The sequence below is a fragment of the Choristoneura fumiferana genome, chromosome 13, assembly GCF_025370935.1.
Source record: "Choristoneura fumiferana chromosome 13, NRCan_CFum_1, whole genome shotgun sequence".
NCBI classification, from domain to species: Eukaryota; Metazoa; Arthropoda; class Insecta; order Lepidoptera; family Tortricidae; genus Choristoneura; species Choristoneura fumiferana.
In genome coordinates this window covers 13,413,430-13,439,573 of record NC_133484.1, presented here as the reverse complement: position 1 = coordinate 13,439,573, position 26,144 = coordinate 13,413,430, and the positions used below count along the sequence as shown (strand labels likewise).

General features: G+C 34.8%; 1 protein-coding gene across 1 annotated transcript; it reads right to left on the bottom strand.

The window, feature by feature from the left end:
• Window positions 1–1,519: 1,519 nt before the first annotated feature.
• LOC141434491 (uncharacterized) lies at window positions 1,520–25,055 on the bottom strand. Its single transcript, XM_074096911.1, has 5 exons — window positions 24,978–25,055; window positions 17,267–17,330; window positions 6,518–6,567; window positions 4,958–5,003; window positions 1,520–3,236 (listed from the first exon to the last, which is right to left on the bottom strand). Exons 1-5 carry the CDS (start codon window positions 25,053–25,055, stop codon window positions 3,133–3,135), a joined length of 342 nt encoding a protein of 113 aa, XP_073953012.1. The 3' UTR covers window positions 1,520–3,132.
• Window positions 25,056–26,144: the final 1,089 nt, after the last annotated feature.

The following is a 26,144-nucleotide window of genomic DNA, read 5'->3' as shown; positions in this document are numbered from 1 at the left end:
TAACCGATGAAGAGTTCCGTCCTGCGGAGACGATCCTGGCTGGACTACCAGGATGCCACTACTAATTATTGTATTGTCACGTGATTTACATAATTGTTCCAAATTTCAAGTCAATCTGACTACTGGAAGTAGGTCAAAGTTAACTTGCATGATTTGATTACAGACAGACAGACAACGGGACAGGTGAAACTAAATTAAACCCTGTAAACTATATCAAAGCCTCTCTTGGGTGTAGTAGGTAGTGCATAGAAATGATATGAAAACTAAGTATTTTTTAAGGTTTCATAGTCTACAAGGAACCCTTATAGTTTCGCAATTTCCATCCATCCGTCTGCAGGTTAGCATGAAAAAAAATACGTAATATGTTAACAATAAAAAAAATAAAAAGATAGGTACCCCTACATTTTTCTAAGTGAGGAATGTCGTTGCAAATGTATATTTCAAAAACATTAAAGGTTTACTTTAGTCATTCTTCAACTAAGGGACCCGTTAGCAATATAACCTTCTTATTAATCTGTAAACTGCTTTGTACAGTCACCTGCATTAATATCTGCCACAGCGGTGCGTGTAAAAATATTGGACACGTCCTGCTGGCCCTAGAAATAGAGTCGCATCACATAATTTATGCACTCTTTTTTGTGTCAGATATTGGCGCTGATGATGGTTGTATATACCGGCAAGATATTTTTTTGGCGTAAAAATCTGGTAAAGAATCATAATAACAACTATCACCGTTTAGTACCCTTTATAGGTAAAGTCATTCACGAGGACGCGTGCCATGGTTCTTATTACAATGTCTTAATGGCTAATTTTGACAAAATCACGCATCTTCGTGGATGGCACTTGGTATAACAGTCAACGTATTTGTCGTTGAGGAAGGTAGTAGTATACCGTGGCCCGAGAGGCAGTACGCCGGTTATTCCAATGGAGAATGACAAATTGTCTATACGGACACGGTACTACTACGTGTAAGACGGGCTTTCTTAGTTTTTTTTTAATAGTAGGCAAGTCGCTCACAAGCAGTATAAAATCGTGACGCACAGGTGACCAGTGCATCGAGCTAATGATAATATCGACACACTAGCGAAATGTGACACGACACTGTTTGCGGACGACGAGCTTTATACGAACAGGATGATGTCAAAAGCATAACTTTAAACCTGCAAATAATCAACTTCAATGTTAGTAGTTTGCATCAAAAGTAGCTGGTTACTTTTGTACTTTGTCGTTTTACAGCCACGTACTTAGCGCCATACAAGATTGACAAATGTGTTCATGTGACAGAATGAAAAAGTAACCAGCTACTTTTGATGCTGACCGTACACAAATGTAATATTTTAGAACAATGGCACAGACATAAATAAGTAGCGATATATTACAGAATGAACATCACATTATACATCCATATATATATTGGTCTATCAAATGTGTATTTGTTATTTATTGTTTTTGTATATGAAAGGACACAGTATCTACGTAGTTCGTAGTTCCGGCTTATGTTAACTTGTATACCTACACTTAAATAATAAATTAAAGCGTTATCCCATCGGCTCATTGCAAAAACCCAATTATTAAACGAATGTGTAGGAGTAGGACACATAGTTCTACACTGAGATTGAGACGCGACAGAGACGTCGCTTAAAATTATTTAACATTAATTAAGTTTATTGTTTGGCATTAACAAATAATAATTTTATCATTAAGAGTTTACACTTCTAAATTGCCTGATCACGCATTACCACCTGCTCCTAGTTCCTGCCACTTGACAACTCTTTATAACACAATATAATAGGTATACATATATCTATTAGTGTTATGCTACTAAATCTAATTAAGTATTTATTTAACTTATTATTTTTATTTAACTTATTTTAAATTAAATTAATTAAGTACTTAAGTAATATTTAGTTAAGTAATCTAAATAAGTAGCAGCAAAAGGTAATAATACCTATTTTCTGTATTGATTACTATTTGGCGTACAATAAAGAGTCATTGTATTGTGCAGTAAGTTTATCACGTCAATTTTTTTACTAAAATCCTTTGCAAAATTACGAGTTATTGTTTAAGTACCTAGTATATCATTATAATTTACATCGAAAATACTAACTGAAATATAGATGCATAGAAAAACCAGAAAAATAAGACCAGCGCTGGGAATCGAACCCAGGTCCTCGGCATACCTTGCCACGTGCTATACCACTACACCACCACTGGATTGGATATTTTTCTGGTTTTTCTATGCATCTATATATTTCAGTTTGTATTTTCGATATGGGTTTTACGGGATGACCTTAAAAGTAACAAAAAAATTGGAATTGAAATAAAATAAATACAAAAAGATTCCAAAAAAACAATGAATAATTAGCTAGCACACAATTTAAAATATTCAGTGATCCATTTTGAGTGGTGTGAGAGTACGCTTTGCTTTTAAGTCGATTCATAAATTAAGTATAAAAATGTAGACAAGACATTATACTAAAATTAAGAACTTCAAAATGTAACAAAGTCAACATTGATAGGTATATTACATGTTGCGATCCATGTACCTCATCACTCAAGATGACTCATGGTTCATAATTCTACAAATTAGTGATATCATTGGATAGCGGAATTTTTATAGACTAAAATACTAGAGCACAGCACGTCATCGCGGGCAGACGAATTAACTAAACATTGACATAAAACCGTATTTTAGCGAGAACTTACAAAATACGTTAAATGAACTCTACGCATTAAAAAGAACAGCCTATATTTTCGTAAATTTTTCACGATGCTGGTTTTTGATTACGTACTTTGTTATAATCTGTTTTTGATTACCATTAAAAATTCGAGTGCTATTTTATGTTTTGATTACCTACCTACTAAACAGTAAAATCTTTTTTTTACATAATTTAAATGTGCAATTAAATAATGTTTTGGCTGTCGCTTAGCTTATTTTTCATAATTGCAAAATTCTTCTTTTTTTCTTATTACGACGTCTTGAGTCCTATTTTAAGGCTTGATCGTTGCAGTGTATGCACCACACAAACCTCTCTAGAACCGAATTTGTCGCCTCACTTCAAACAAATTCGGATCTACAGGGTAGATGTAGGGCACTAAAATTGATGCCGTTGGGCACCAAATATTCTTTTTTCAAACGGTGAACCTGAAAAGAATCCTAATGTAATACGTGCAGACAACACTACGCCTACTAAATATTCGAATTCCTTGCGATGACTGGCCACTGGCAACAGCGTCTGAAAATAAAATACAATTGAGATTAAACACCAACCAATTAGTGAACAAAGGAACATCGATCATAATTAGTGATGGTATGAATCGGTATTTTATCAAATAAATAAAATCATCGATAAGGAGTCAACAATAGTCTAAATTAAGCGTGTAACAAGCGGTGTTGTAATCGATCATTGTAAACGGTAGTGGGTAAAATAAACAGTGTGACAAGTGAGGACGCCCGTGTTTGTACAGCCTTACTCAATGTCCGCACAAACGTCACAAGGCTAGAAAGCCATTTGTAAGGGAAAGTTTGTTACCATGTAAGGAGGAAGCTGTTTTAGATCTTGTACGCTAATCAATATTCAACAATACAAAGTTATATAGGCATGTGGAATTTAACAACTGTTGCATCACCGTGACTCACAAATTGTCTTATTTTTCTAAACGCAACGCAACCTCCAAAAGCGAGCTCATTTTAAGCGCTGCAAGCGCACAATCGGTTTAAGGTGAAACTGATGCAAAAAAGAGTTGAATAAATAAACTAGAAAAAAACTCACAGCTACGTCTCCGTTTAACCTAGCTACTTCTAATGGAACTGGTTTTTGATCTGTCGCGTCACTATGTCTGTGTCCCTAGCCCGTTGGTTCAACCTTGACGTGCTTAACGAGGCCGTCCGCCATCCGCCTAGCATCGGCGGCGGCGGCAAGTGGGTCAGGCGCGCATGCGCCCGGACGCGGGCAATGAGCGCCGCCCCCGGCCTGGGACCAAATGAATGGCTCAGACCCCCTTCATACCTACTTAGTATACCTCGCCAGTATACGACGACCTCCCCTTCCCTTCCTACCAAGCGGCGAATCCTGCCGATCCGGGGTTGGCACTTTAAAGCTACGTCTCTTCATTGACTGGGTGAAACGTTTCTAAGCAACTGCTGGATGAATCTGTTGAGTGCTGAGCCCACTAGTTGCTAGGATCGCTATCGGAAATTAGATTACTGTGATCTAATGCCGTTAACTAGGTGCCATTTCGCGCCAACTTTCTTAAGTGGTTTTTGATTTAGTTCGCCATTTTTACAGCTTATTTAATTATTAATCACATCATATTGTATGCGGTACTAAAACGGCTCGTAAAGCATTTGAACCTGAACTTTATAACGATGAAAGTTTACATCTACTTACCTACTGCTGTAACTTAAATACCGATTTCATCAGAATAATGCACATCCGCGAAAGCTGTTTTCTCGTTTTATTATTACACCATTTTAAAATTTTGATGTATAAAAAAAATATCAAATTATTTTGATGTTGTTGTTTACTAAACGCTATTGCATTATCAAAATCTCACTGACGTTTATTTTAAAGAGTATAGGTTAATAAGTAAGAGTATAGTATAATTTTAACTATGCTTTCATTTAGTTATTAAAGACAAACAAAAATATAAAAATAAAGATGATTTCCAAACATCTAGCAAAACAAAGGATTGATAGAAAACCCACGCTGAGAAATAAAATGTAAGCAAAAGATTTACAAACGCTGTTTTATGTTGTCGTCCACATAAATTTCATGCGCTCCAAATGCCGGCAGAATACATTTCCACCCTAGAAGGCTGCATCGGCGACCTACTTCAGTCAAATAAATTTAACTTCACAGACAGTTAGTTTTATCCTCTTAAGTATTTATGTGCTTCACGCTAACGCTTAATTGAACGTTATCTATTAAAGGATTGAATTATTCAACAGACTCACCTTTAATCCCCATTAAGTATCCAAGAAGGAAGGCAGGTAGATGAAACTGAAATTAATGATAAAAGAAACTTAAAAGAAATTTTTAAACAAAGCAACGTTGAAAGAAATTATATGGATACAAAATTCACAGCGGAACAATGCGATCACAACGAGAGACGATCTCGCTCTGATGCGTTCCCACACGACGTATCGCATGAAACTATTGGTGATGAAAACTATTAGCAAGCTACTAATTGTACGGCAGCCTACATAGGCGGCGGTAATTGCCCCATTTACACGTTTTGTTAGTCCGCTCCGCATAATTGTTGCCTGTTTACTCTGGACCATACGAATGTAACAAACACGAACAACACACGGAAATTAGGAAACCATCTTGGAATTTCGATTTTGGAGGTGAAACCAAAGTGCTAATTGATAAATTACATCAATTATCACGTTCCGACTCAGACCATTTCAACTTTAGATTTTCGGGAAATCATAAAGTGAATCAGGTATATTAAAAAATGTCTAAGATCAAAGACATCAATCGTAAGAATAAATGTTTATGCAATAATAATGTCTAAAACAGTAAATAATGCATATTTTATGCTATGGCTTTTACAGACAGATGCGCGTTTACTACGACTATTGTTAATGTGTCATTTTAGTCATTGAATGTGCTTACGAGACAATAGCGTTAGTTAGATCATTTATAATTTACCTACAACAATGTTTGCACAGATGTGTGTTGGCGGCTAAAACATTAGGATGCATTTGCATACCACCTTAACTTCATTTGTTTTGGTAGTAATTATTATGATATCTATCGTTATGGTAAATTTTGGTAAACATGGTCTAAAAATTATTTGTAAATATTTTACTTGTAAAACTTGAAACTACCATACGATACACTTCATAAATGCACTTGTGATTAATATCTGCTTTTTTAAAACGTATAATTTTTCTGTTGTTATCATTTTAACAAAGCAATATTTATAAAATTAGCTTCCTTCGTTGTTACCTGTTACTTCAAATAACTCACTAGGTTATTATTTCCGCTGTACTACTTTCCAATTCTTGGAATAGTATTGTCTATATGCTCTTAAAAAGTTTTATGGTTCCTGTAAATAGAATACCTTTGTTCTGCGTCAGTAGAAAAGGTCTTTGTAGTTTTAGTTGCACTAAATTCTCACCAATTGACACTGACTTGTATTTCGAAACAATCAACTGAAGGTAATTTATTTCACTCATTTTATTATATTGAATATACCAATTCGGTTGAAGTAATGATAATTACAAATTAAGTCATACACCATATTTATAAAGTTCAAAGAAAAATACCCATAAGTACTGTAGTAGGTACTTACTCTAGACTAAAGCTTTGAAAGTTCCCACATTGAGCATGGAGTAAATTAACTAAGGCAAGAAATAATATAGTAAAATACGGCCACTGAAATTGCTATTGGATATGTGCCAGACTTTTACTACTATCCATCGATATGATGAATTATTCAGAAGAATTTTGTTTAAATTACTCTGACTACCATATTATTAGCAAAAAATAAAATAAAAAAAACTCACACAACATCGTCCAGTATCCTTCGCTTCATACCACTTAATGCACGTTTCATCTGAAATCAATTAACAACCATTTTAATTTGAAGTTTTTAACGCAAATTAGTAAAAGCGCAATCGAGCATAGAATTTGGCTTCCGACCTTGTTCAGTACTTTTGGTACGCGCCAAACTAACGTTGACTTGACAGTCCCGCCAAACATGGCTGCCCCTCGTGTGGGAAGCGGAAATACACGAATAACCACGAGTCAGAAAGGATAGAACAATCAAAGGATACGTGCAAAAACGAGACGCACGACAGGTCCTGGCCGTTCGAATATTAAGACAGGGACAGCGATACGAGATTTGACAGGCGAGTGAAAGGATAGGAATCTCGCCTAAACGGTTTTAGGGTGGAGCTGTCTGAACTTGGAATCGGCGGGCAGATGGCAACAAAAAGGGACCAGTCGGGACTAAAATTTTGGGCATAAATTGAACGGCATTTTTGCCACATTGCTGTGAGGCCGGGTCGGGAGCGTAGCGTTTAGTCTTTAAATTTTAACCGTCCCATTTTTTATGTCGCTTTGCTACACGGTCGGAGTTTTAGCTTTTACTTGTTAGCAGGTTATGAGACATACGTCATACGGTTACTCACGCTCGCACATAATATTTTTATTTTAAAAACATGTTTTGCATAACGGAATTGACGGTACTGATGTCAGGGGGTCACTGACTTGGGATTTATTGCTCGTTTCCTGGCGTTTTATGAAGCTTCATATTTAACTAGGTACTAGTTGGCCTTGCAATTTAATTGAATATTTTGAAATAGGACAGAATGGTCGAGTAATAAAAGTACGGATTAGATTAAAGACGAAACTTTATTAAATTTGCATTTTGTTTGGACCTACTATCTGAATGCTTTTTTTAACCTATCGTAATATCCATAAACTGAATACTCCTAATAGAAAAATGAGAGCCAACTTTATATTATTATTCTAACTAACTTTATACATTGTTCTAAAGTGAGCGCAGTATTCGCCAATAAACGTCATAGTTTGGCAAAATTAGTGATGTAACTAAAATTATGTACCTTTTTTTGAGAATAAATAAATAAAATAATAAATAATTTCACTCCGAAAGAAAACCTTCCTATCTATTTTAAATTTTTGAGAACTCAATAGAGTTGAAAAAAATCCATGTTCATGTTTCGCAAATCAGACAAAGACGCACTTATGGCCAATTTAAAACACCCATGTCCAAATACCCCATAATAAGACATGATAATGATAACAGTTCAAAAAGCTTCAACATTTTACCGTGTTCACCTTATTTAGTTTCACATAAAAAATTGGATCAAAATTACTTTAAGATAAGATTTTAAGCCAACGGAAGCTGTTCTCGGCTTTGTTTACCAGTTACTCGTATCAAGCCAGATTAAGGCTGTATATTGTTTGTCACTTATCAGGTGGATGATAAATATTGGCTTTAGATAAGACTAGCCTCAAAAGATTATCCGGAGTACCTTATTGTTCCATAACATAATGTTTGCGAGATTTTAGTACGATATGTGACCTGGTTAATAAAAAGATGTTGAAAAAAAAATTAAGTAAGTAGGTACGTTCGTAGTTAAGTAGGTACTTATACCAAAATTAGATTGAGATTAAGGGAATAAAATTAAGCTTTGGTTTAGCTCTTAAACGGATATGGACTAATTTCAATGCGGCTATATTCAACTTTGAACTGTCGGGATTTTTCAACTTTACTAAGTTGGTTACAGCCACGCTCGTGGTTACAGCTGTCAAGTGGAGTGGTTTCAAATAAAGTGTGGTGTGATCTATAAAAAAAAAAAAGTCAACTAAAGCAATAAGTCCTCCTTAATAATTACGTATCACTATAAACACGCTATCTAATTAATAACCTCAGAATATACTTCACAACCAATAGTTAAATAAAAAGTCCTGTCAAAAATAGTCTTTATCAAGTTGTGTTAAGGATCTTTAGCCTGTAGCAGAAAATAGGACACGCAAACCTCAAAATTTATGAATAATATTTATATACAGGCCGTTTATGAATTTTGAAAGTTTTAATGACAACAGATAAACCTCGGGAAGGCAGTAAAGCAGTCGTTTATTCTAATTTGCTTTTGTCACGCAAATTTCTCGCTTCGTCAACAAGCATGCTTGTTTTAAATATCTGTTGTAATTTTATAAAAATTTTGAGGAAAAAAACAATAGGGTCTCCTAAAATATGCTTTCTGAGATGGAGATTTTTTCAATGACATGAATTTCGTAAGCTTTTATTTTTAATGATCCTGAGGTAAAGTGAGGAGGCGCAATTAAAAAAAAACTCTTATTTATAATGTCAAGCTTATGTTAACATAACATTCGTTTGTTCTTATTTAGCACTTTGGCATAATGGACAGTGATGTAATTACTACTATCCTGATTTTTTTTTTTTTAAATTTTCCCCCAACAGTTTAGATTTTAGAGGGGGGAGGTAGACGCTCGATTTTAATGAAAATTTGCACTTTAAAGTTGAATATTTCGCAAATAGATCACTGAATAGAAAAATCATCCTGACAATCCCCCAATGGTCTTAAGACCTATCCAACGATACCCCACACCATAGTGTTAGTCGAGAAAAAAAATAACCCCCACTACGTCTAGGGGAGATAAGTACGCTAAAAAATGTTTTTTTAATTTTTATATTTTACCACTTTGTTGGTGTCACTGATATGTATATTCATACCAAATTACAGCTTTCTAGTACTAACGGTATCTGTTTAGCCGCGGACGAACAGACAGACAGACGGGCAGACATTGCGACACTATAATTGGTACTAGTTGACTACGGATCCCTAATAAGGAGCATTTATGTACCAAAAAATATCCAAATAAGTTTAGCACTCTGGAAAATCACATCATTCATATTCAAGTATTAAGTCATCAACATAGAACAGGTCATCAAAAGTACAAGTGTAAAACAATATAAGTGCAATAAACAGTCGTGTATGTCCGTTAACTAGTTCGTTGAACAAACTGTCACAATACAGTTTGAAACTCGCCCATAAAACTTCACAGAACTATTATCTGCAGGTACTTAAAACTTTGCCGTTTTAACTGCAACGTACTTCACGTACGCAAACTTTTGTGCTAAAAGATGGGTGATGGGTTATCTAAGTAGTTCAGTGGCTAATATACTTCGGGACTTAATCAACCAAGTACACGTTCCACGCCACAACCATCACGGCTACGACCGAAGCAAATGCTCTTCGATTTTTAGGGTCCCGGAGCCAAAATGGCAAAAACGGAACCCTTATAGTTTCGCCATGTCTGTCTGTCTGTCTGTCCGTCCGTCCGCGACTTTGCTCAAGGACTATCAATGCTAGAAAGCTGTAATTTTGCACGGATATATATATGTAAACTATGCCGACAAAATGGTGCTTTAAAATTAAAAAAATATATATTTTTAGGGTACCTACCTCCCATAGACGTAAAGTGGGGGTGATTTTTTTTTCTCATCCAACCCTATAGTGTGTAATTATTAGTATTTTAAGAGTAAATAGCAGCCTAAGGTATAAAATATACCTAAACTTGGAAGATTCCGTATAAAATACGAAATCCTTAAAAAAATATTACTTAATGTTTTCGTAATGGCTACGGAACCCTATTTTGGGCGTGTCCGACACGCTCTTGGCCGGTTTTTTTTACATGAAACTGACCGTGATTGACCCCTATCTCACTTAATGTTAAGTGCAGATGAGGCCAAAGGTGTACCTCACTGGTTCAGTAACAGCCTTGAAGAGCCCTATACTCTAGGTATTTATTAAACCAAGGTACTAAAGTGACAGTATGAAATATCAAATATGAAATAATGTGACCAGCATACATAATTGAAAATAATCGATAAAACATAGTATTTTATGGAAACAATAATAAATTAAAGCATTCAATATTCTACTTTCCATAAGCATTGAGCTTTTAGGTAGAACTTGTTTAGGATCAAAATGAAATTTAAATACAAAAAGTCGAAATATCTCCTAAGCGGTGGCATTTTCATTAAACCCATTTTGCCTTTTTTAGAATGTCTCAAGTGCCCTACCTTTGTTAGTACGTCACAGATCCGTTCATATCTTAACATTTTTTACGTACCTATAACATAGGTACTTTTTAAAATTTATGAGGGGTAAAAAACAGGTAACAAATGAAACGTCATTTTAGTATCTTGGTTTCACAAGTAGAGCTAGATTGTATTTATGCGGAAATACAGACGACGGGAGCGAATTCCATTCCTTAGCAGTTCGCATTATGAAAGAATTATTAATTAAAAAAAAAAAAGGATTTTTTTTATGTGCCCCGTAATATGTCCCACAGCTGGGCAAAGGCGCCTCCCCTTTCCTCCGTTGCTCTTCCCTATCCCGAGCATGCACCTGCCAATCGACCTGAAATGTACTTAGGTCGCAGTGTTGCCACATCAGATATTTTTTTTACCCTAACGCTACGCGAAAATACCCTAAATTAGGTAAATTAGTGTATTTTTTTTAGTAAAAACTAAGCAAATAAATGCAATTTATTTATAAACTAATAGCTAAACTACTTCACCGTTTCGAAACATTCTTAGAATGCATCCATAATAGTCTTGGCTTTTCTATGTCTTCTGCAGTTTTTTTTTCTTGAAATCGTACTTTTCATTCGAAAACATTTACCCTAAAAAATAGCCTTATATTTTTTTACCCTAAAATATACCCTAAACTTATAAAAATATCCTAAATATAGGGTAAAATACCCTAAGATGGGGACACTGCAGGTCGTCTAGCCATCTCGTCAAAATTTAACAATAAATATTTTAGTCGTGATCAAGTCCCGAAATACATAGTGAAAATACTTACTCATTTCTTTAACTGAGACTTAAACAGGATATAGAGAAGTAAATGCGAAAGTAGCTAACCCTATCTGTGTTATGTCTTCAAGGTTTATACCTGCCTGCATCTTCACGCATAAAGTTGAAGTGGCACAATAAATCTAATACGCATAATAATGAATACCCAGAATGTAAGTACGACGTTAGTAAGAATAATTTTGTTACGCATGGCTTTATTAATCGTAACTTTATATGGCAATATCATGTACTACTTACGAGTACATGCAGAAGAAGGATAGGGTAGTGATAGTTACGTTTAAATAAATAATAGGTTAATTTTGGTAAAAATTGCATCAGGGTCAAAGGCCCAAATACCTACATAGAATTAATTTTCCTTAAAAAAAACATCTTAACCTACGGTGCCCAAACATGGTCCTTAACCGAAATTCAGAAGTCCAAGTTGAAGGAAGTTGAAGGTTAGAGGGCTATGGAGCGCAGCATTTTGAGTGTCAAAAGCACAGATCGGATCCGGAACACACACTGCGCTCGAAAACGTGCATAGCAGATGTCGGGAGAGAAACCGCCAGGCTGAAGTGGGACTGGGCTGGCCATATCTGCCGAATGCACTCTGAGAGATGGGCACAGGTTACTACCCAGTGGGTGCCCCTAGGTGGTCAACAGAGACGCGGCAGACCGAGACAGAGGTGGCGGGACGACTTGGAAACTTAGCTGCCGACAGGGGAAGTTGGAAATCCGAGGGAGAAGCCTTTGCCCAGCAGTGGGACATAGAAAATGGCTAATAATAAAAAAATAACATTTTCACCTCGTAAATTAGTCCATGTAACTAAATGTACATACATAGATAAGTTGCAGTTACGTATAACCGTAATACCGTACGTTATCTTAACATTTTTATAACACCCGGGACTGGCCGGGACCATGTTAAAACGTGTACACGGTTAACAGATAGCCATTTTATTTACACGCATAAAATAGTAGATTGTAAACTAAGTACAACAAGAGCATAAAACGAGCCATTTTACCCAAGTGCTCATATAGCCACCCGAGCCGGTACGGCGAGGGTAGATAGACACGTAGAGGGGAAATGGGCTTAATGCTCGAGATTTACACTGCTTTTCACTTAGATTGTGAGGAAATTAAATAGCAACTTTCTATGTAACTTTTATTTTTCATGCATTATTATATAATTATACTTTTACAGTTTTATTGATCAAAATATTGATTTATTTGATTTTTAGTTTAATATAAATTAAATATTATTCAAAAAATATTTAGAAACTTTTATGTTTGTGGCTGTTGTTGACTCGTTGGTCTTAGACGAAGATTTTACTTTATGCACTAGAGCATAAAAAGTCATTTTATGCCGCCTAGATCCAGGATAAACACGAGCATGAGAAGTGAAAAGGTTATTAGAGATGGGGATCGGGGTGCTATTCGTAAAAATTACGGAGGTAATATTGAACAAAATAATGACGTAGAAGAACGTACAAGATACAGTAGGTAAGCACAAGTAAACAAGATGTCAGATCTATTGTCAAGAAGACATTAATATCTAAGGAGTATTAAAGTATAAAGTTAATTATTATATCACGGAGAGGGATATTTGGAAATAATTCTGATCCGCATTAGAAATCCCTTCAAATAGCGAACTTAGTGTGTTAAAAATAAAGTTGTGTTAAATACTTGTGATGTAATTAATAGGTATCATTTCATAATATTGTAAATCTGTTTAAAAAAAATATACCTCGTTGAGTTTCTTGCCGGATTCTTTTCAACAGAGGTTTTTCCGAACCGGTGGTAGATTTTTTTTGACATTCATAAGTGCTTGTTATACCCTAAATTGAATAAAGATATTTTGAATTTGACTTTGTGTTTAAAAATGATTCGGATTACATCAGCAGATTGGGTTGGTTTGACTAAATATCCCTGGTAAGGTTATTTGATATGAAATGTAATCACGCTTTTGATGCGATACCTATAATTTGAACATCGTTCAATTTATGGAAACATTTACATTAGTCACAATTAAAAATTCCTGAAAAACATTTGCAGAGGTGTCCAATACAAATTTGTGTTGTGTTAGAACCACCTGTTTTAATATTGTGGACTAATTTTTAATCATCTTGGATAATAATTTAAATCGTTGTATCAGGAACAATAATTAAAGCTGTGTGGAATCAAGTAGCCGTATAATTTTACGTTAAGTTCATTTTTAAACGAAAAATAATTAAAGAACTTATTTGCCTATGAAAAAAGCCGAGGGTCTAATGAGATACTTATTTGTCAAAAGCCTGTAACGATGACAAGGGGAGACAGGAAGGACTGACCTTTTTGATATCACGCATTAGCATGCATAAAAGGAGAAATCGGAATATTATCAATGGCTGATGCTTTCCGCACATGCGTAGAAGTGGCTCCGTTATCGACGGGCGGCCGGGCCCATTGCGCAGCCGCGCCGTATTCCGATAATGTAAATAATACAATAAAAATAACACAATCCCACTCGATTTGAATGTCTTCTAGCCCGGACCGGCTTGATAGACTGCCATGATCGGTCCCTTGGTACAGTACGATTTTTTACGATGACTATATAAATTGTAGGAGAGATTGACGGGTTCTGACCTCGCCGGAAAACGGGAGGCGGTATCAATATTGACTGAGCAAATTTCAAGCCTAAAAAGGTAGGACAAGTGGCTTACGGTAGCTACTGTTTGCAGATGGCAAAGATTATAGAGGTATTAGACTGATATGGGCAGATAAATTGAACTGTGACTTTGTCTCCAGCTGTGTCCTAATTGGTTGACGTAAGTGTTGTCAAGCTCTTACGACCTGATAAAAGAGTCCACATTGCGAATCGCTTGGCTTTCTGCGGTCTTTACTAGGCACGGATTTTGCTAAACGGGGGCTTGATATTTAAAATTGCAGCGTCACGAATAAACCGTTTGCATTCTCAATTTTGTGCCAATTTCTGGTTAACAGGTTAGTGTTGTAATTTAGGTAGGTACCTACATTGACTATAACAGATGCTTTACAGAGAACTACAATTAATACATATAGGGTATTATCTACGACTCACAATAGTCAAGGTTTTGCTAAAAAAAACGTTTTTAATACAAGCTTATTTATTTTACTTATTTTTAAATTTCCTGATTTACTCCCCAAAAGTATTTCGTCGTTTGTTGTAGGCTATTGACTGACATTTATGTGTACGTACCAAATTCCAACTCAGTTATCAAGTAGTTTCGGAGCAAATTGGCTGTGACAGAAGGGCAGACAGACAGACGGACAGAATAGCACAGGAGTGATGCTATTACGGTTCCCTTTTTATTTTTAGGTACAAACCCTAAAAAACTGGAGAGATAAAACATGTGTTTTTTTATGACATTTGATAATTTGATTTTGTAGTTTTTTTTTTTTTGAGTTTTTTAGGCATGACATTTGTTAATTGAATTACACAATTTAATTGAGGTGTTATTATATTATTATATAAATTTTACATAAACATTTGCATGCTGGTGATGCCGGCGAGAGCGCTGTACGAATTCTTCTATTACTGTATAAACAACTGATGTAACCGCTTCTCAAGTGAATAAATAGATTTGATTTGATTTTTGATTTGATTTGATTATAAAATGAAAATCAGTTTAAAAAAATGTTCACCTAAACATACCATAACTACGTGTCAATTACTATGAGAACAGTTTGTTGCCGACGAATGCCGCTAGAGGCGCTGGCAACGTTGCCATAGAAATTAAGACGTCAACGTGTACGTTTTTTGTGTGAATGACATTAGAACTTCTGGCTGGCTTCTAATCAAAGGAAAGTAATTGTTTTGTCCACTAAAAAACAACAAAGTAAAAAAGACTCATATGGAAAAAAGTTATTGTTTAAGTTTAGGATAATTGTTTACCTATTATAGCATAAGCATAGTTTTTTTTTGTGTAATAATCTCACATGATTTTTTTTTTGCTTAGCTTGGGGCCTGGACAATTGGGGTCAAATAGTGTCAATCGTCCTATGACATTTATTTCATTTTATTATTTTTTGTATTTTATCGCTAACAATCAGTGTCATAATTGGCACCTTTCATATAAGTACCACTACTTTTTGTATCACAAGACAACCTACTATATGCAGCAAATACGTATGAAACGAACGTACTCACATACCCAATAAACCACGTAGTAGTCCCAAGTAACGAGGGATTTGAATCAATTTTTTTATGTAGAGCTCGAATTTTATCACGTCTCTACTGTGAACCCTAAAAAGAAATTACCGAATTTCATCCATATCATCTTAATTATTGCTAATTAATATCCTTTACATAAACCAAAGTCGAGAAGAATCCTGCACAAACCGCAAAGCAATTCAGTGGTGTGTGTATAGTTCCCGATCCACACCTGGCCCGCGTGGGAACTACGGCCCAAGGTCTTCCAATCAGAGAGGAGACCTGTGTCCAGCAGTGGAATAGTACATAGATTGAGACGATAATGATGAATCTAAAGTCAAATTTCTAACTCACTAGTACAATTTAGGAAAGCACGTGACCAAATCTCTGAAAAGCTCATATTATAAATAAATCTGTATACTGAAGCGAGCCTTAAAAATCGCGTTGTAAGGTTGGTTTCGGAAGAATAAACATCTTGCGGTACGCGCTTTTCGAAAGTAGTGACGTGCTGCAATTCTGGCTCTACTTCAGGGCTTCATTCAATAATGTCATTTAAACAAAAGACAAGTGAACTTATTTAATTGTCAAACAAAATTTGTTACACACATAACAACAAGTAGACAAAACATGTTATTAACACCAATACGTTAATTCTGACACTTAACCGAAGACCGTGGTTTTGTCATGCTAACATAACATGGCCTTTCTAAACTATAGACTGAGACCCCTGAAAAGTTTTTAGGTACTCGTACTATACTCAAAGACTATGTACCTATTTGATTGTACATTTTGTGTATATTATTGAGTGAAGTTCTATTTTAGTTTCACATTTATCTTTAATTTTTAACTTTGATTTTTATTTTCTTTTTGACATTAATTTGAATAATTTTAATTTTGTCTAATTTTAATTTTATGATCCTAATTAATATTTTATTATTATAAAAAAAAAACATTTAAAATTTGAACTATTTTGGGATAAATTTATTACAAATTGACGACTTCGAATTCGGCACTTAAGTAATTTGCTTCGCGCTAAAACCACTTCAAGATTTGATTTTCTTTGTAGGACATCAGTGTACCGGCTACTGGACAAAACTACCGTATTCGAAATCAGAGTATCTCTCGTTCACACTGGCGTAGTTAGAAAGGGATAGAAATGTCGAGTTCTGTTAGGTGTATAACAGTTATGAGATGACATTTCTCGAGTGTTGCTAAGTAAGATAAGTCTCTCATTCACACCAGCGTGGTTAAAAAGGGATGCACCTACATTTTTCTGAAGGTAATTACAGATTTTCTTGTCCTGAATTGCTACCGTATAATGTTAATTGTAGTTAAAAACAGTAGCAGCAAGTTAACCGTTAACCGTGTTAAAGGACTAACTAGCGAAATATGCTGAATCATAATAATCTTCTTCGTAAAATTTTAATAAAAAGAAACACATAAATTAATATACCTAGGCTTTATAAGGCTAAAGTACTGGGCTGAACAAAAAAATATAATAATTGTTAAATAGAAACCGCTTTTATTTTCAAACATACTTGTAAATAAAATGGCTATGTGATACCAATTTATGCGTACCGAGGTACTTATTTGCCAATGCAAACAAAATCCACAACTAACAAAAACAATCCGTTTACTTACATATAAAAATCAAAAATCTCACGCAAAATCTTCCAACCCCCCCCCCCTTCTATCGGGAGTTTGAAAATGGAATAAAAAAATGCTTACCGGGAGCGAAGGCGACCGAAGCGCTTGGCAGCTGCGCGGTGCAAAGTGCCGGCGACTGGCCTACCTACCCGCCCCCCGCTGCCTTCGCACAGATTTGCCTACCCCTTCACCCCCTTGCCCCTCCGTTACCTAATTCACTTAATTACGGCGAAACGATGATTTTCTCAACTGTATCAACGGGATTAAGCATCGGTTTATGGGATAGTTTGTACCCTGAGGGCGCGGCTGTAGTTTAATTTACAATGAATGCCTCATTGCTCTGGTTGGTGCCCATACATCAAAATATTAGATTGAGCTCTCAATTTTTCGACGCTACTAGTGTTATGACACAACTAGACTAAAAAAATTGCTAGTAGATATATATAACATAAATAATATCGGAAGTTTATTAAAAGGTATCGGTCTGCATCCCGTAAAAGTTGCCTATGTCTGAAGTAATTAACAATCGTTTAAAACTGTACATAAATATAAGTTACTATTTGTCGAAGATACAAGAACATTTAACTGTAGTAAGTATTTAACTGATGTAACTTAACTAACAGTTTCAATAAAATGACTGTAAAAAAGTTATTGACAAATGAACACTCAATTAAAAATAATTGAAAAGTGAGTAACGAACAGTTAAAAAGACTATTGCAGCGTTAATGTAAGCTTGTTTGTTTTAATATTCACGAAATAGTTACTAATTAATTAGGTCGAAACTAAAAAAAAGGCACCGAATAAAAATAGCGCCACCAAAACTCTCCACTCTATTTATAGAAAGCAATGTCTACCAAAAATGTCATCTCATGCGTGATTGATAGGAAGGAAAGAGACGCCAAGACCAAGGCCGCACGGTGTTGCCAAGTCATATTGACACAGAATCGCTAAAAGTGGCTAAAATCATTTTTTTCGCATTTTAAAAATTCGAGAAAAGAAAGTCTACCTACATTAATTTAATTTCGACGTTTTGATAACACTTTCAAATGGTACAAAAAGCTCTTTTAGGTTCCTATTTTCTTTTTTTATTTGCCTGTCATGGTATCGTTGCTGCCATCGTAGGTATATTGCTGGACAAAGGCGCCCTCCTCTATTGACATCCTCAAGTACACGTCCAAATTCTTTCCATCTCCTTCTTGATATATTTATTTGTGCCTTTTGTATGTAAAAAAAAACGAATTAATAGGCGCCTGCTTCAAATTGTGACTATTACAATAGTAAAGCTGCGATTGATAGAGAAATTAATTCAAGAAATGGCCAAATTTAGCAAAAGTGGCTAACTTGGCAACACTGAAGCCGAGCCAACGGACCGACGACCGGGAAACACGTGCCTGGAAAACTATTACATAAGCCTCTGGAAAACTACGAGTGCTTCCGTTGCCAATATTGACCTGACAAGGTTACGTTTAGGTTTCAGTTTTGATAGATGTCGCTCTTATAATTGTTGAATTAGGTACGCTGGCAAGATTTGAGAGAAGCAAACTGTGCGAATGTTAGATTTCAATTTATAGAAATGGTATAATTTACTTTAGTTAATGATTTTCACAAACAATTGCGAGTCGGACTGGCGCACTGAGGAGTGCGTAAAAATTAAGACGAAAAAAAATAAGTTTGTAGGATTTCAGACCTCAGCCGGCGACAACGAAACCTTTTTATAATATTATATACAGGATGATAGGTAATGAGTGGATAATCCTTGAACTATAGATAGAGGTCACTTAGGACGTTATAATAAAGCTATAATATGTTTAGTAAAAGTTGCACGGTTAAGGTTTTTTTCGAAAATTAACACCCTTGTTCAATGTTTTGATCATAGCCCATTCTAAGCAATTTTTTTACTTACTTATTTTTGCTCAATATTCGTGAGTAGGTACTTGTGTTATCAGATAGGCAACACCATTTTTGTGAGACTACATTAGATTAAAAAAAAAACACCGCCTACACCTCGTTTCATAAAAGTACACTCGTGTTTTAAGGACCCCTATTACGAAACAGTTGCATAAATAACTATTGTTAATGCCCTAAACTCAGGTCTGCTACCTGCTACCCATGAAGTAGTGGTAAAATTCGAATATTTTAAGGAGGAAGTTCAAAAATCAAATTATCATACTAAGAAAGACTTATCAAAGATGTAGCAGTATATTTTTAGATATTTTAATCTAAAGATTAAGAGTGACAACACGTGCGAACCAGATGTCCAAGCTTAGAGTGACCACACATACAATGAACTTGATCAACACAATAGCAAGGTTGTAAGCACAATTGCTGTATTGGCGTAGACGCGTATAAATACATATAGTGTTCGTAGTCGACGTTGTCAATATGGGCATACACAATATTTTTAATATCTTTTAACTGTAATGGAAACTTCCTTTTATGAAGTTTCCTATTTATTGTGTACTTTGGTTTTTAAATTTGAAATTTTATATTTTTGGAACGCAAAGCAATAAAAAAGAGAAGCTTTTTATTTATTTTGTGCAGTTAGGAAAGTAGGTTAATTGGCTTTTCTGGGCGCAGTTAGTTTTTTTCTATAAGAGTCTCAGTTTTAAGCTAATCTGCTTTGTATTGGCAGTCTTCATTTTTTTAGGGTTTCGATTTCCATCGAACACAATTAATGAAAATCAGTTCGTTTCTGTTTGGGTCTCAGTTATTCGCTAACGTATTACGGCATCGGCATAGGAAATTCACTTTTGTCGGGGTCATATTTAATTCTAACCTAACCAACTTTTCCTACCGGAAAGTTCGCCATTGTTATTTAATGAATTCGCGCGTAAACATCAGCTTTGTTAAACCCATAGTGATAAAATGTGATATTAAAATCTATTTTGGGTTACAATATTTTTAATAATTGATTACATATTATTTTAATGCAAATAAATGGAATAAATACCTATTCCTTACATAACCATAACCCGATAATATTCCTCAAAAAGCTAAATGTTTAATTGTCTTACTTCTTACTCAAGAAATTACAATAGTAAACTCATTCTTATTCTATCTTGTCATATAAGTACCCCTGTCATATGACGTCATGTCATGATAGAGATGGGCGGTGAATCGTGACGTTGGACGTCTGACGTTTCACGTAAGACACAATAGCAACACGTCTGTTGTATTATGATATTGACACCTCCAGATCAACAGTGCATCAACTCAAAATAATGCACCATTTGAATTTAGACGTTCTAGCAATTAAATTAAGTCTAAATTAATTCCTCATATTATGAGGAAGGAGTTTGTTCTAAATTATGCCTAATGTGGACTTATATGGAATTTACACATAAAGACAATTATTATCTTTTTTTGTGGATCATTCCGTGGACTATACTAGGTACAGATAACTACAAAAAGATAGATACCGCCAAATTTACAAAAAAATACTTATGTAAGTATGTATACATACATAATGTATACACTAAATTATTTATTGACTTAACATTAAGGTACATAAGATACATTTTTTATTTAATGTACTAAAAATTACAGTGCTGGTTGTTTAGGTGGAATAATTTAAGGATATAGATTTTTTTTCTATTATGCCGAGCTGTCGGAACTTAGTATTTCTTTTTAACCTACTTCAAAAAGGAGGAGGTTATATTGTTCGACTCTATGTATTTTTTACATTTATATCAGATTATAGTGTATGTTTTTAGGCATGTTCACCGATTGTTCAGTCAATTGGAGACCGATTTTCTAAATTGGTTTTGATTTTGCATTTTTTTTTATTTGTTTGTTAAGTTTTTTTGTTCCTTTCAAACAATAACTTTGAATCCTAAGAGCATAAAATGTATAAGCTATGAGTGGAAGCTGTTTTGGCTAATGTACAATTTAAAAAAATGATATTTCAACTGTAATAAATATTGTGCTGTATGTTTCCCATAATAAACAATAAATAAATATTTTTGTAACTTTAGCCGTATCGATATGTATTGTACATTAACTGTGTTATTTTTATTCTACTGCCCATCGTACAGTTATTTGTTATTCTTAAAATAAATATGTAAATATACTTATAAATTACCACACATTCATTAGCGAATTAAAATGTTTGTTTTATCTGAATAATAAGAGACGGCACCACATTTATTTGTCGCATCAAATTTATCTATAAGTTGTGAAAAGGCCTTAAAGGCTCCTAGGAAGAAGGGCTACGAATAAGCCCGAAACATGTCGAGCTAAACTCGATTTAAAACGTGAGTTATCCGTTACATTATTATTTAATACTTTTGAAAAGGCTCTTATTGTCGCTAAATATTTTTTACAACAGCTCTCCTTTTAGACTCTATCTAATCTAGCAATATTTATTCGCTCAGAAACTTTTAATTAGAACCCATGCAATCATGTGTGCACCAAGCCTTACCCAACCTAGCCCATAGTAAGACATATTTTTACGGCCATTAAAAAAGAGATAGATGTAACATCCGTCTTGCAATCATGCGTGTAAGGGAGAGGCCTAAAACATCGAAGCATTTCATGAACAGCTGGTCGGAATGCTATAGTAGTGAATCAATTTCTAATTATAGACAAATTCGGCCGTTGACCTTTGTATTCATAATTATTCTTTGTATCTAGGTTGTTATAAATGTTTTCTAGTGTTTAATCGAATTTAATAATCAATTCATGAATTAGGATGACATTGGTACATAAATCTACGTATACCGTACCGTATATATAATATATATGGGTAGGTACTTGCCTGTCTATGGATTTTAAAATCGAACAATCTTTTAAACTTTTTTCTCTACTCATGTACATTTATTTGACAATTAACGGTCCACGAACATGTTTACAATGATAAATAATAAGTCCGGGAAAAGTCTATGACTCTATGGCTCGTAAAAGCACACTTAGGATGTTTTTAAATTGCTTTAAAATGCATAATAATACAGTTCAATGACCTTTTTTTGACAGTTAACTTTTTAAATGTCATAAAAGTAAAGTGATTGCGCGTGCCACTGGCAAGTTAGCGTGAATAAAAAAAAACTAAAATTTCATTCCCGGAATTCGCGGGAAACTTAATTCGCTTTATTCATATTTCATTTCATAGCGTGTTTAATGTGTCGGATGATGTGTGTACAAATGGAAGTATTTAGCCTGATGATGTTGATTTAAAAGTAGTCGTAGAAAAAGTATTGTATACAAGTATACAACGTTGCATAACTTATACAACAGTTGCATAAAATACTATTTTATAAACTTTTCAGAGATTTGGGAATGCTTAAAAATATGAGTATTATTGTGTATGACTGTTAACATTAAAAAAATGGCAAAAGGTTACTTACTTGGTTGCTCTTTTTAAAATAATTTATACTAAATAAAAAAAAATTAAAACTAAAAACGCTCGATATCTTAACTTTACTAAGTCAGATCAAAAGAACAGCTTGCGAAAAAAAAATGGTTGCCGTGTAACTATGATCAAAGTATGGTTCCCTCTTATTATTTCGCTCGGCCGCGCGGGGCCAATCCAACAGCGCCCCTCCCCCTATTGGTGAATTTCAAATCGGAATTTCAATTTAATCCGCTCCCCTTTTGAATCCAGCTGACAGGGTACAGTTTGTGTTTTCGAATCGAATGTTCTTTTTCCAAATTGTATTCTTTTTAAACTGGGATGCATGGATTTCGGCCAGTATTAAGAAACATTTCAAACGCTGGCTGCTTCTTATTTGCTCGTACATACTAGGTACTAAGGTAGCACATACTTAAGAATGTATGTCACAAAAAGAAAGAAATAAACAATCGACATACCCACCTTGAGATAATTAAGTGTAAAAAGGAAAACTTATCCTTTGAAGCGATCTCTACCAGACAACTTTTGAATGGAAGTGAGAAGCATTTAGATGGACCGCCAAAGAGTCAATTTGAACGTCAGTAATAGAAAAGCTATTATATATTTTTTTGATAAATTCATAAACTTGTAAAAAAGTAAAAAAGGAGTCTATTGTAAAATAACCACCTCAACGACGACAAAGCACATTTTCCCATCACATCCCTGGTTGGTTGGTTAGCTGGTTGATAGTAATATTAGTAATATTGAGACAGCTCTAGCTAACTCGAAAGTGGCAGGGGGACTTATTCCTTTTGCATTTCGTTAAGCTAAGCACTGACTTAATAGTGATAGGCATGACTTTATAATTCGTCATTAAAATTCTGAAATCTGTTTTTTTTGTTTATTGAACAGTTTAAAAAAATACAAAAATTTCGACAGTAATTTTGGTTCTGTTTTTGCAAGCATCTGCTTCTACATCACCCGGTTTTGTTTGATGACATAGCTTTTGTAGTAGGTACATACCATTAAATAATTAAAAAATCAATATAATAATGCAACAAAATTAATTGCAAAAAAGACTTTTTCTGGTGTTATTATTATTATTGTTAAAAACAGGCTCCTGGGCCGAGAAACGGAAAGTTTTTTTATTGGATGAAAACAAGAGCATGGTATTAATATAACCAATACAGTATACTTTACATCTGTATTACAAAACATTAGGAACTTTCAATATATGAAATTCGAACATTAGAACTCAAGAACCTCAAGAAGTCTATTATTATAAGCCTCAAAATTAGTTAATTTTGTCCCCTGGTTTCTTAACTCGGCTGTCGGCTGCCAAACTGCGCAAGTCGGGCATCGGCGCAGGCGCAAGGAAACCTTTAACGGCGGCCATCTTTATTGTTCTTTTTCTTCGACCTCCAAACAAATCGCCATTCATACTGGCCAGGTATAAGTTTCGAAGTTCGTAACAGTTTCTGACTTTTAGCTTTTTTTGTGCAACGGACTCACCGGCCAGTTACAAAATGGGATTATGTTTATAATGCGATTGAGTAGGATTATATTTGGCTTAAATAGTTTTTAGGTGCTGCTTATTTTTTTTATCATTGTAGCGGACTCGCTAAGATGAGAGTACATAAGGAGACGAATGGGTTAGACTTACACCAAGCGACAATGATTTACTTGACTAGGATTTGACGTTTAATTAATTGTGCGGATTATTAGTCCGCGACCAGACCACAAGCTGATTAAGTATTTTAAATGGCTAAAACACCAATAGCAAAGGAAACTACGCTACCACTTTTACTGATAAGAATGCATTTTAATTGAATAAGATATTGCATCAATAATGTATATGTAGGTATATAAAAATTAATGATACTTATATATGTATTTGAGTCATGGATATAATGCGTAGACATATAAGTTAAAGTTCCTATTTAATTTTATACAAGTAGGTGCCTATACTGATTCTTATTGTCCGATAATGATACTCGTATTAAGTAAATAAGTAGAAACAAATTTTACATGTTGGGACTAGGTCAATTGGTGTAAATCTTCTCAACAATAAATATTAAGGTGCCTATTTAACACACACACACACACACACACACACACACACACACACACACACACGTGTTTGTATTCAAAATTATTTGAACTAGAGGTTATAAAAATAGTTTTACTGTAACAAACTTTGGAAAGGTTTGAAGAACTTAAATTGTATTTATTTTAAATGATGCTAATTCTATAATTTTTAGAATTAATTCAACTGAAAGTACCGGCAAAACGTTTTCGAATACACCGCCATCTCAGAATACGGACGCCACTGCAGATGGTACAGTACGCGACTGCAATAAAACACTATTTCAACTAGTACAACATTTTCTAAAAAACCACAAAACAGCGGTTAAAATAATAATATGTTTAAGAACTAAGTGAAAGCAAAAAACTTTAAATACTCACCAGGAAAGCTCTTGAGTAAGCACGGTCTTCGGCAATTTTAGTAGAAAGCTGAGAGTAAAATGCGCCGCCCGTTCGCATTGCTACGAAAAAGCTCTACTGGCTAGACATAAACTAACGTCACCTGCTTTATCTTCAGAGTCTGCTCACTAGCGCCATCTGTTACCGAATAGAAATACTTCAAAGAGCAACAGAATCAACGTATAAGAAACTGGACTAAATTGACGCAATTTTTTTTTAAAGATTAAAAAGAAATACATTGTTGAAAGATTATTTTATTTTAAAAGGGATTCATTTTAAACAAGCAATTTGTCTAACAAGGATAACTTATTGAAAACTTCTTATAAGACCTACTACTAGCGCCATCTGCAGGACATTTGAAAACTAACGAAGGCTAGAAGCGTCTCGTTACGTTCTTACGTTCACGTGACATACTGCGTAGTTTGGATTATGGGCGCTAGATGACAGTGCTTCGCAATTTCCTGTCATGTCTTGAATGCTGGATATTTGTTTTAAGGAAAGGTGTGAAGTTCACTGAAGGTACCATAGAGGGCTCTGTAATTATTTCTCATTTTGAACACATGGACATGATGAGAGTATAGTAGTAGGCTTTTTCTGAATGGTGGGTGGATGACCTGCAAAAGGTTATTTCTAGACCAGGGCCCGATTGCATAACAAAGTACAAGCTAATATTATAAGCGATTTTGTATTGAAATTCACTAATACTATTAGCTTGTACTTTATTATGCAATTGGGCCCAGGTAGAGTGATTGGATACCTATACGGAAAGTAGAGAATCTGGGCGTCTTATAAAAGGGCCTTTCACTAATAGAAGAGACGACCATACAATGTTATAGGAAAGAAAAGTTAATTATGGCTAGAAAAATGTCTGCGGTCAACTGTGCTGTTCTATAAGCGATTGTTTTTTGTCTCTACCATTATCCTTATATGTAACTAGCTTTTGCCCGCCGCTCCGCCCACGTGGTACTCGGTTATCGCGCGCTGTTCCCTCGGGAACTGTGCATTTTTCCGGGATAAAAAGCAGCCTATGTCACTCTCGGGCCCATAAACTATCTCTATGCCAAAAATCACGTCGATCCGTCGCTCTGTTACGGCGTGAAAGACGGACAAACACACAAACATACAAACACACTTTCGCATTTGTAATAG

Coding starts and splice junctions, on each gene's coding strand:
- LOC141434491 (XM_074096911.1), bottom strand. CDS start 25,055: ATGCGAACGGGCGGCGCATTTTACTCTCAGCTTTCTACTAAAATTGCC. Junction 6,568..17,266: donor TTCGGTCGCCTTCGCTCCCG/GTAAGCATTTTT, acceptor AATTGATTTCAG/ATGAAACGTGCATTAAGTGG. Junction 5,004..6,517: donor AGGATACTGGACGATGTTGT/GTGAGTTTTTTT, acceptor CATTAATTTCAG/TTTCATCTACCTGCCTTCCT.